General features: G+C 35.7%; 1 protein-coding gene across 1 annotated transcript in view; it reads left to right on the forward strand.

Moving 5' to 3' along the window:
- Positions 1 to 13044, forward strand: part of SNAP91 (synaptosome associated protein 91) — a 150499-nt gene that overhangs the window by 128045 nt on the left and 9410 nt on the right. The window contains exons 24-26 of the mRNA XM_058566692.1: positions 3302 to 3332; positions 4255 to 4366; positions 4742 to 4765. Coding sequence (XP_058422675.1) covers positions 3302 to 3332; positions 4255 to 4366; positions 4742 to 4765 — 167 coding nt within the window. The remainder of the gene's footprint in view (positions 1 to 3301; positions 3333 to 4254; positions 4367 to 4741; positions 4766 to 13044) is intronic.

Consider the following 13044-nt stretch of genomic DNA (forward strand, 5'->3'; position numbering starts at 1 on the left):
TAATGATACATGCTACAGCATAGATGAACCTTGAAAACATTTTGCCAAGAGAAAGAAGCCAAACACAAAAAGCCACATATTATATGACTCCATTTATAGGAAATGTCCAGAACAGGGAAATCTTTAGAAACAGAAAGTAGGTTAGTAGTCTTCCAGGGTCTCGGGGAGGAGGGAATGGGAGTGACTGCTAATGGATATGGGGATTCTTTTTATGGTGATGAAAATGTTTTAGAATTAGAGTGTGGTGATGATTTCACAACCTTGTGAGCATGCTTTTTCCGCTGAACTTTACTCTTTAAAAGTATAAATTTATGATATGTGAATTATATATCAATTTTTTTAGAAACCTCACCTCACTATACATCCATTAGAATGCCTAAAATTTTAAAAAGGGGAAAAAAAAACCCTGACAGTACTATGTACTGACGAGGATGTGGAGCAACTGGAACTCGCACACTTTGCTGGTGAGAATGGTATAGCCATTTTGGAAGTCAGTTCAGCAAATTCTTATAGTTAAACCTATACATATTATATGACTCAATAAACCCACTCCTAGGTATTTATTCTAGAGAAATGAAAACATATATTTACACAAAAACCTGTACATGAATTTTTATAGCAGTATTATTCAAAAATGCCAGAAACAACCCAAATGCCCTTCAGTGGGTAAATATATAAGCTGTGGTAAACCCATTCTATATAATACTACTTAGAAATAAAAAGGAATGAACTATTGATAAATACAACAGCACAGATGAATTTCAATACATTATGCTAAGTGAAAGAAGCCAGACACAAAAAAATTATTTACTGTATGATTCCATTTATGTATTTTTGTTAAGACAAAACTGTAGGGACCAAGAATATGTCGGTGATTGCCAGGGTTAAGGAGTAAGGGGAAGTTTTGATTACAAAGGGCAGCAAGAGAGAATATTTTTGAGTAATTAAATTGCTATGTATCCTGATTGTAGTAATGATTACATGAACCCATGTATTTATCAAAATTTATAGAAATGTACACTCCCCCCAAAAAAGCCCACTGAATTTCACTATAAGTAAATGTTGTTTTAAATTAAAATATAATATTCTAAAACTGAAAAAAAAAATTATCTACACATTCCCTGTCAATATTCCAGCATAGTTTTTTACAGAAATTGACAAGCTGAACTTAAAATTCATATGGAAATGCAAGGAAGCCATGAATAGCCAAAAGCATGTTGAATAAAGAAGAATAACTTTGGAAGACTCATACTTCGTAATGTCAAAACTTACTACAAAGCTGAAGTGTTTAAGACAAGTGGTACCGCGTAGGAATAGCCGTATTCATCAGTGGAATAGAATAAGAATCTAGAAATAAACCAATACATCTATGGTCAATTGATTTTCAACAAAGGTGCCAAGACATCTCAATGGGAAAAGAATCATCTTTTCAACAAATGGTGCTGGAACAACTGGATATCTACATGCAAAAGAATGAAGTTAGGCTCCTTACTCCAAAAAAATAAACCCAAAATGGATCATAGAACTAAATCTGGGGGCCAAAACTATATAACTCTTAGAATAAAACATAGGAGTAAATTTTCATGACCTTGAATCAGGTAATGTTCTTAGATATGACACCAAAAGCAGAAGCAACAAAAGAAAAAAAGAGATAAATAGGACTACATCAAAATTAAAAACTTTTATGCTACAAGTGATACATCAAGAAGTGGAAAAACAACCCATAGAATGGGAGAAAATATTTGCAAACCATAAATCTGATAAGGGACTTGTACCCAGAATAAATGAAGAAATCTTATGACTCAATATTGAAAAGAAAAATAGCCCAGTTTAAAAATGGTCAAATGATTTAAATAGACAATTCTCCAAAGAATGTATACATGTGGCCAATGTGTGCATGAAGAGATGCTCAAATCACTTATCAGGGAAATGCACATGAAAACCACAGTGAGAGATCACTTCACCCATTAGGATGACTACAATAAAAAAGGGCGATAATAACCATTGTGGATGAGGATGTGGAGAAATCGAAACCCTCTAACACTGCTGGAGAGAATGTAACACTAGGCAGCTACTGCAGAAAGCAGTTTGGCAGTTTCTCAAAATGTTAAACGTAGGGTACCATTAGGCAGAGAGTGCACTATGTGACTCAGCTGAGAAAGCGCCTCCCCCAGATCTCTGCTCAGCTTTGTACAAGTATCACCTCCTCCATGAGGCCTTCCCTGACAGGCTGTTTAACACTCCCTGCCCCTCACTCTCATCCTGCCCCACCTGATCCTCCTTACCCTGCTCTTCCTCTGCATTTTTCCCTAGGCTTTCCATATCGCCTTCTAGCAGCTTATATAACTTACTTTTTTATTGTTTTATTTTTTATCATCCCCCTTGTCCCATTAGAATGCAAGTTCCTCCAGGATAGGGGTCTTTGAATGTTTTCTTCACTGACAAAGTTAAAGTGCTTAGAACAGTGCCTGCTGTATGTAGAGGCTCAATAAAGATTTGCTGAAGTAATAAATAAATTAAGATTAGAGCAGAATGAGTAAGCCAGTTGTATCAGGGGTTTCCAAGACCACCGTCACATTCACAGATTCACTAGGCCTCATGGGACTCAGCACGTTGTACTCACAGCTAAGACTTATTACAACAGCATAGTAAGGATACACCTGGATCATCAGGGAAAAAGACACAGGCAGAGTCTGGAAGAATCCACACGCAGATTTCCTTATGCTCTCTCCTTCCCATGAGGGGAAGAGTATCAAAAAAGCAGCAACGTATGTGGGATGTTTCTGCCCAAGGAAGCTTTAGAGACCCAGCACCCAGGGTTTTTACTGGATGCTGATCATGTAGGCACTCTGCCCAGCATGAACCAAAATTCCAGACTCATAGAAGGAAAGCAGATGTTCGGCACAGACCACGCTGTGTGTACAAACAGTTTAGGCACAGAAAGCCACCCTTATCATTAGGACAAGTTTTATCTCAGTGTAGAGGACAGTTTACTAGCCAGGTTCCCAGATGCTAGCCACACAGAATGTCTAAGAGAGCAGTCTCAAGCCAGCTATGTTCACTCTTTTCTGAACACCAGTTGGCGTTAAATGTGATCCTTAAGTATAACATGAAGTAAAAGAAAATGTTAGATTTGTGGATATGTTTCCTAACATAGTTTCTCTTTTATCAAACTAAATGCAGTCATTCCTAGGCAAAATATGGACTTTTTCTAGACCTCTGATTCTTTGATCTCTTAAATGTCGTATCATTTAAGCTGAGTATAGACGTTTAAATTCTTTTTTCTTTTATCTATTTATAGATCTTGGAATTTCTGGTACCACATCCAAAAAGTAAGTGTTTTTTAAATTGTCTGGTTTGTTGTGCTGATGTGTTTGTATTTATTTGAGACTATCAAATATTGTACTCACTGGAGGAATAACTCATTCTGAGGCTGGGTAATTTCAAAATTGGTTTTTATTTCATTCTAGATTTTTGTTTTGGTTGTTATTCTACTGGAACCTCCAAACTGTTGGCTTTGCAATGAAAAGGAGGGATCTATTTCAGTCTCCAAGGTTGTCACTAAGTTATATCTAGAAATATTTGGGAATTGTGGTTTGAATAGCTTTAATAGCTTTAAATAGCTTTTAATAACTTTATTAGCTTTAAAATTCTAGATTCGTTACAATATTTCTAGCTAACATTGATTTTAAAAAGTTTCTCATGGAGGCTCAATTTTAGGGAAGGCTAGTAAGAATGATAAACAATCTACCCTTATTTTTAGATGCATATTTCAACGTCTCTGAAATTGAGATGCATTTTACAATGAATGGTATCTTACAATCATGTAAGGCAGGTTGTAGTCATGATATAGTTGTGTGAAACCTTCTGTTGAACCCTCAAAGATCCAGAAAGAGCCATCATGGATGCATCTTAAATTCAACAAAGTATCGGTATACAGTATTTATGATATACTTATTTGGAATTTTTTATAACCCGTGAGGAATTCAGTTGAATTTTGTGGCACATTTTTCTATTAGAAGTGATGCGAAATTCCTGTCATCGTTGAGGTCCAAACTCTAAATGATTTTTTGTCAAATGCTTTTAAGCTCTCTTAGATAAATCTGGTAAGACTCCTGTGTAAGTTCTAACCTCTTCTCTTTATTACCACTTGACTCTGGCTCCTTCTAACCCCAATAAATGTATCTAAGGAGCCATGCAGCGTTCTTTTCTGATTAGTGTGTTTCTTACTTTTTTGTGTGTTTTGATCTTCAGGGGAGATCTTCAGTGGAATGCTGGAGAGAAAAAGTTGACTGGTGGAGCCAACTGGCAGCCGAAAGTAGCCCCCGCCACCTGGTCTGCAGGCGTTCCAGCAAGCGCGCCTTTGGTATGTAGCCACCAGAGGCCGGGGCAGTGCAGGCAGTTTGCCAGTTTCCAAGTGTGTAGAGCAGGGTGCATTTTGCTTAACTTTGCTGCTGACATTGTACTTTTTCATCCATGTCAAAGAAATAGAATCAAGATGCGATATTTACCAAAATTCAAATTCCATTGACTTTATATTTAATAAAGATTATGACCTATTTTTTATTTATTTCAAAATAGTATTCATGCTTCCTAAGGTATTAGTTCTATATTTGTACAATTATGGAAATAATTTTTCAAAAAAATTTAATATTGTTGATCGTTATCTATATTTTATCACATTTCTTGCCCAAATTTCCTGATTGTCTTGATAAGTAATGAAAACTTTTTTTCTTACCAGAAAGATTGGGCAGTGTTCTATTGTGTAAGTGAACTTTTATTTTAAAATCCTATCAATTTTGCTCACCGTTTTTTAATTGAAACTACTAACACCATCTTTTCTATAAGATTTAAATAGATTTCATTTCTGTATATTAAATCTCTATTAATATATTAATACCATCATTCACTCTGTGAAAGAGCATATCACCAGAAATAAAGACTAATTAGTATTTTGTGAAATTTGCCACCACAAAAAGGACATTTCCAGGGTTGCAAAATTTACTGTTTTCCCATATATGCCCCATATGTAGCAAAACTAAGCTAGTCACTGTTTCCCAAGCTCACTCATAATTTTTCACCTTTGCTTACCACCTTCACCTGTCTAAAATGCACCCATCTTGAAAGTTTTCTTGATGCCATCCTTTCGTGTTGCCTGAATTAATTCCTAACTATCACCCACCAACGCCAACCAGACAAACATGCATGGAAGTAAATTAACATAAATTAGAATATAAATGTTTTAGATAGACTCCATTAAAAATATTGTGTTCCTGAAATTAATTTAAATATCTGAGTTTTGGAATTTAGAACATATTTTCTTTTAAATAATTTCATAAATAGTAATGTTTTATATATATATATACACAGTTTTCTAACAGTTTTATAAGTAAAAGTAAGTTGAAACTAGTCCAAAAAAGGACTTTTGAACCAAAATTTACCACTAAACAGTACAATAGTATTAACTGAATTACAATTTGTACTATAGTTTTCATAGGAAAATGCATTCTGTGCTCAGACTTGGGTTCTTGAAACTTGTTTCCTCTGGTCTCCCCACCCGACCCCGGGCTGTTAGTAAGAGAACATGGAAATTCAAGGACTAATATTCTCTGTCTTTGGTGAGTTCAAAGTCTGAAAGAACTTAATTTTAAGAAGTGATTTCTAACAGAGAACAATGAGAAAATGGCCTATTGGATCTGGGTACTTATCTCTTTAAATCATTCTCTCCATTATTTAAAAACAATGCTTAAGCGTACCCGTTTTGTATTTAGCTATAAAGTAAAGAGTTCCATTTTAATTTTTACAAAGGATATATCAACGCAAATAATCCATAATCAATCTATAAATCAAAATTGGGGTGAGTTTATTATGAGCCAGGTCTGAGGACTAGCCTGGGGCCTGCCTTCCTCAAGGAAGGAAGGACACCAAAGAAATGGGGTGTACGGAGTGGTCATATACTGTCTTGGAACAAAGAGCATAATTACATGTGATAAGAATATCTCTTTTACTACTGTCACGGGATGCTTAGCTGGCACAGCAGGTCAGTGGTCACAAGGTGACACAGCAGGTCAGTAATTAATCCTTAGTTTCCAGGAAGAGATGCTTATCCTTAAAGAAATGCCAGTGTGGGGAAAGCTACGTCCCTATCTTTAAGGGCATCATTCTTGTCTTCGTGACATAGTAAATGTTTAAAGCAGATGTACAATGCATGTTCAACAGGCCACGTCAGGCCCTTTTGGAAAAACAAGGTCAGACCAAGTTAGTTTTACACCAAATGGCTTCCTCATATAGTCCAATATATCTTATTGCTTTTCATTTATTTATCAGATACTTAGTAGAAAAGTACACATCTCTCTTAAACTGAGCTATGCCTAGGATGACCATATAATTTGTTGTCCAAACCAGGACTCGTTTGAGGGTGAAGCGAGCATAATTCTTACCCTGGGACCACATGCATTTACCTGTGGCTGGTGGCCCCAATGCTGAGACCATAGCAGGTGGCACTCCAGGCCTAGGGGACTGCATTCCATTTTTAGATACAAAAACATTTGAGAGCCACTCTCTTGTTGGGGGTAGAGGGAGAGAGATTCAATAAATGTAAATAAAATCCCTAGAGAGAGAAAAAGCTTCTTTAGAACTGACCTCATAAATCTGTTAATGCTATGTATTGACATTAAATCTTATAATTTATGTTATCATTACCAAATTAAAGGAATTAATTTTCTTATTCTCTTCTATGCAAAATTAGAGAGGCCTCACGTGCTGTTCTGAGGAGTTTATACTTTAGTGGTGTTTCCCTTAGCAGGTTAAAGTTTTTATTGTTTTTTTAACAGGTTAGTTTCAGAACAGTCCCAGTGATGGCAGAGTCTGGGTGGGGTGAAGAGGAGGGGAGGAAAGGTGGTGAGAGTACTGGTTATCTGGCAGATGAGCTGTAGGTTAAAAACAAAAACAAAAGCCAGTAGACAGCCTGAGGGGAGGGTGGAAAGGAAAAGAAGAAAGAAAATTCTCAAGTAGAATCAACACAACTGGGGATCATTGTGAATGAGGCCACGAAGGTGTTGGTTGCTCAGGTTTCTGTGTGGGGCACTTTGCTAAATAATGAGGCCATTAACCAGGAAGGGGAACAAGGGAGAAGCACTTTAAAAATAGTGTTAAGTTGGAGACCTTCCTTGGCCATCAGCCCCACCTGTACCCTCCCAAGATCAAGATTTAACTATACAAGTTAAGAAGTCATCAAATACTGAATTAACAACTGTTTTTGCTTCTTCAGAACAAGGCTGCCAACTGTATGATTGGCAGGCACCAGCACTGAGACTGAGATTAATATTCTCTTTTTTTTTTTTTTTTGGTGAGGAAGATTAGCTCTGAGCTAACATCTGTTGCCAATTCTCCTCTTTTTGCTGAGGAAGATTGGCCCTGGGCTAACATCCGTGTCCATCTTCCTCCACTTTATATGTGGGACGCCCGCCACAGCATGGCTTGATAAGTGGTGTGTAGGTCTGCACCCCGGATCCAAACCTGCAAACCTGGGGCTGCCGGAGCGGAGTGCGTGATCTTAACCACTATGCCACCAGGCTATCCCCCAATATTCTCATTTTTTTTAACCCCCAAACTCCTCATTTTTGTTTATGAAGCAGAGAACTTTAAATTGTTAGTAAACTCCAGAAAGTTAAAGATGGTAGGCTAAAGCATAAAGTATCCACAGCATCTGTGGAAAGAAAAATTAGAACAACAGAAATAATTTATTAGGAGGGCAGAGTTACATACAGTTCTATTACTTTTGTTCATTTTCCTTAACATTTGAGGCAACAATATAAAGGCTCTTATGTGCAGAGTTATCTTATCTCTACTAGCTCTTACTTAGTCTTGTATGTAGTCTATATAAATTCACTACCATTTACAGCAAAGCTCTTCTTCCTTAACAAAGCCCTGGCTTTGCTTTTACTTAAGAAATCATTCTGAGGGCCTCTGGCTTTCTAAGACCCACCCCCCAACCCCACAGTTTTCTCATAAAAGGTCTCTTCCATTTTCCTATCCATTAAAATATGTTTGAGTTTGTTTTTCTAAGAATATTCAAGAAAAAAAAGAAAGACAGCAGAAACTTGTGCTTCAGAAGCAGTAAAGCACTGTTTCCAGATTTCCCTGGTAATCTGCGGACCTTTACTTTTGTGTAGGAGATGAAGAGGCAGATGTCAGGGTGAGGGTCCATTTGCTGCCTTTTAAAGTTTTTATTGATAGACAAGAGCCAAGGTTACTTTTCTGAACTTGTTTCACGTTTCCCTCAACCACTTGGAAGTGCAGCTATAAAATTTTTCAGATCACAGAACCCGAGTTAGATCTAAAAACCTTAACAGGACCTGAATATTTGAAATCTGTCTGCTGGCAGGGCTCTGTCATCATGACCATCAAGAGTGCTGTGTTTCCAGGGTTACTCATTCCTATTTTCCAATACACAAGAGACCTGTTAAATTTCCATCATACAAACTGGGAAGATACTTGCAATTCAGAAATATGTGCATTTTGCAGGAAGCCACAGAATCCACAATTCTCTCCCTAAAAACAATGAATCTTTACATGTCTGTAGATAAAATATTCACTTGTGTTGAAAATGAAAACAATAAAAAAAACCCTTAACATAAATAGTTTTTAGGGAGTGTATTCTTAATAGCTAACCTACCATTTGAGCAAAGTGACAAACTTAGACTCTTTAAATTACTTGACCCATTTATTTTGTTAGGAATTTCTGCAAGTTCATTTATTTTGAAAACTAATAAAAACTTTTTTTCTTTTGTAGCCTTAAGTCCTAATGATAAATTTGGGTCTAGTAAATAAATAGCCTACCACTAGCCTGTTGAAATGATGAGTAAAGAGGGAGTCTGAAATATAACACTTGTACTGTAGGGGAGGAAAAGGAACTTTCTGTCTAGCCTTCTGAGTTCTTGGCTGAGACTGCTGTAATAAAAGACAGATGAACAAGAGAAAAACAGTTTATTAACATGTGTATCTCATATATAGATGGGAGATACCCAGGAAAAAATTAGTAACTCTCAGAGGTGACCTAAGCCACTGGCTTAGATACCATCTTCAACTAAAGACAAAAGAAAGAAAGATCTAGGGAGGCCAGGTATGGGGAGGTTTCCAGGAAAGGCAGGGTAAGCAAAGGTAAGATTTGTTACGCAGATGTTAAGTCAGTGCCTTCTCCATTGATGAGATTCTCTTGTGATTTAGTCATCCTTCTCTTCTGGTGCAGAGAGGGAGACACCCTTAGAAATGAGATTTCCTTTGTAAATGACCCTTACAAAAGTGTGACTTCTACTCTGTTTTCAGAGCTTCTCCTGCGTCTGCTGTTTCTGAATATAATGAGCTCAAAAAAATCCTTATGTCAAAGAGGCATATTTAGGGGTGGAACAGTCTGCTACCCTTTGGTATTTTCTTTCTTTTCAAATTTTTTTTGAGATAAAATTCACATAACATTAAATTCACCATTTTTGCAATTTTAAAGTGTATAATTTGGTGATTTTTAGTATATTTATGATGTTGTGAAACCACCACCATTATCTAATTCCAGAATATCTCCATCATCCCAAAAAGAAACATAGTCACTCCCAATTTCCACCTGCCCTACCCCGTCCCCTGGCATCCAATAATTTACTCTCTGTTTCTATGGATTTGCCTATTATAGATATTTCATATAAACGATCATATAATATGTAGCCTTTTGTTCCTGGCTTCTTTCACTTAGCATAAGGTCTTCAAGGTTCATCCATGTTGTAGCATGTGTCAATATTTCATTCATTTTTTTATGGCTGAATATTCCATTATTTGAATATACCATATTTTGTTTATTCATTCATCAACTGATGGACATTTGTGTTGTATCCGCTTTCTGGCTATTATGAAAAACACGTCTATTATTTGTATACAAGTTTTTGGGTGAATATATGTCCTCAATTCTCTTGCATATATACCTAGGAATGAAATTGCTAGGTCATGTGTGACTCAATGTTGAGGTTTTTGAGGAACTACCAAACTTTTCCACAGCAGCTGCATCATTTTATATTTCTGTAATGCACAGAATTTTAATTGTGGTTTTGATATGCATTTCCCTGATGACTAATGATGTTGAGCATCTTTTCATGTGCTTATTGGCCATATGCATATCTTTTTTGGAGAAATATCTATTCACTTCCTTTGCCCATTTTATAATTGGGTTATCTTTTTATTGTTGAGTTCTAAGAGATCTTTGTATATTCTAGATACTGGATGCTTATCAGATACATCATTTGCAAATATTTTCTCCCATTCTTGAGTTGTCTTTTCATTTTTTTGATAGTATTCTTTGATGCACAAAAGTTTTTCATTTTAATAAACTCCAATTTATCTGTTTTTTTCTTTTGTTGCTTGTTCTTTTGGTGTCATATTTAACAATTCCTTGTTTAATCCAAGGTCTTGAAGATTTATACCTATGTTTCTTTCTAAGAGTTGTGGTAGTTTTATCTCTTACATTAGGTCATTGACCTTTTTTAGGCTCATTTTCATATATGGTGTGAGATAGGGATCCAAATTCATTGTTTTGCATGTGGAAATCCAGTTGTCCGAGAATCATTTGTTGAAAAGACTCTTCTTTTTTCACTTATTGGTCTCGGCATCCTTGTCAAAAATCAATTAACCATAGATGTATGGGTTTATTTCCAGTTTCTTTATTCTGTTGTGTTTATCTTTATGTCTGTCCTTATGCCAGTATGACACTATTTTGATTAATGTATCTTAGTAGGAAGTTTTAAAAAGAGTAAGTCCTCCAAATTTGTTCTTTTTCAAGATTGTTCTGGCTATTCTAGTTTCCTTGCATTTCCATAGAATTTTAGGGTCAGATTGTCTGTTTTTCCAAAAAAAGCAGTTGAAATTTTGGTAGAGTTTGCACTGAATCTATAAAGAAATTTGGGAAATATTGCCATCTCAACAATATTAAGTCTTCCAGTTCATGAATGCAGGTATCTTTCTGTCTGTCTTCTTTAATTTCTTCAACAATGTTTTATAGTTGTCAGTGTACAAGTCTTGTACTTAAGTTTATTTCCAAGTATTTTACTATTTTTAATGCTATTGTAAATGAAATTGTTTTTGTAATTACATTTTTTGATTGTTCATTACTAGTGTATGGTGAACACTGCACTGATTTTGTATATTGATTTGTATCGTACAACTTTGCTGAATTTATTAACTCAGATTTTTTGTGGAAAATATTTATAGGCAAATGTTTTAGTTGTTGTTGTCCGAGGCTATAATAGATAACAGGGCAAATAGTAGACTAAAAAAAAGCCTGAGAGGAAAGGCTGGAGCATGAGATGCTTTGGGGATTAAAGGTTTGAAAAGCTGAGACATACTCCTGGGAATTTAGAAGGCCATGCATAGGCCCATCTTTTTAGAAGGCCATGCATATGCCCATCTTTTTATTATTTATTATTATTTATTTATTTATTTATTATTATTTTTTAGTTTGATTTCTTCCTTTCTTATCTGGATGCTATTTATTTCTTTTTCTTACCTAATTGTTCTGAGTAGAAAAACTTCCAGTACATCTTTGTCTTTGTCGTCTTCTTAAGGAGAAAGCTTTCAGTTGTTCAGCATTAAGTATGATATTAGCCATGGATCCTTTGTAGATGCCCTTTATCAGGTTGAGAATTTCCCTTCTATTCCTAGTTGGTTAAGTGGTTTTGTTGTCATTAAAAGGTGTTGGATTTTGTCAGATGCTTTTTCTGCATCTATCGAGATGATCATGTGTTTTTTTCTTCTTGTATTCTATTAATAAAACTTATTACACTGATTGAGCCAACCTTGCATTCCTGGGATAAATCTCACTTGGTTGTGGTGTATAATTCTTTTAATATGCTGTTTGGATTTAATATGCTAGTATTTTGTTGAGAATTTTTGCATCAATGTCTATAAAAGATATTGGTCCATAGTTTTCTTTTCTTGCAGTGTCCTTGTGTGGCTTTGGTATGAGAGTAATACTGACATCAAAGAATGATTAGGAAATATTCCCTTTCTGGTTTTTTTGGAGAGCTTGAGAAGGATTGAGATCAATTTTTCTTTATACATTTAATAGAATTCACCAGTGAAGCCATCTGGTTCTGGCTTTTTCTGTGATGGAAGTTTTTTGATTACTGCCTCAGTCTCTTTACTTGTTATACATCTATTTAGATTTTTTATTTCTTCTTAAGTCATTTTTGGTAGTTTGTGTCTTTCTAGGAATTTGACCATTTCATCTAGGTTATCTAATGTTTTAGCATATAATTCCTCATAATATTTCTTTCTAATCTTTTTTATTTCTGTAAGTTTGGTAGTAATGTCCCTACTTCTTTTCCTGATTTTGATCATTTAAATTTCTATTTTTTTCTTGGTCTGTCTGCCTGAAAGGTTGTCAATTTTGTTGATCTTTTCAAAGAACCAACTTATGGTTTCTTCTATTTCCTCTTTTGTTTTTCCATGCTCTATTTCATTTATATCCACTCTAATATTTATTATCTCCTTCCTCTGCTTACTTTGGTTTTAGTTCTTCTTTTTTCTAGTTTCTTAAGGTGGAAGTTTAGGTGGTTGATTTGAGATCTTTCTCCTGCATATGGTATATACGTTCTTGTTTCTTTGTATGCCTCATAATTTTTGGCTGAAACCTGGATAGTTTGAATACTATAATGTGGCAACTCTGAAAGTTAGATTCTGCCCCTTCCCCAAGGTTTATTGTTGATACTATTTGTAGCTGCTGTTCGTTGTTGTAGCGACCGTTCTGAGCTAATTCTGTAGTCTGTACTCTTTGTCCTATGGGACCATTGAAGTCTCGTTCCTTTAGCTAAGTGGTCAGCTAATGATTAGGCAGATACTACGTAAACTCCTGGAACCAAAAATATCTCCCAGTCTTTGCAGAGAGGCTCTGGCTGTGTGTTGGGGCATGTCTTCAACTCAACCAGGCAGTTTGCAACTCTGCCTTAGCAGTCACTTACTGCTTGCTCAAAGCCTCAGGGTCACCCAAAGCCTTCTCAAGTCTTTCCT

The sequence above is a fragment of the Diceros bicornis genome, chromosome 23 (assembly GCF_020826845.1).
Source record: "Diceros bicornis minor isolate mBicDic1 chromosome 23, mDicBic1.mat.cur, whole genome shotgun sequence".
Classification (NCBI taxonomy): Eukaryota; Metazoa; Chordata; class Mammalia; order Perissodactyla; family Rhinocerotidae; genus Diceros; species Diceros bicornis.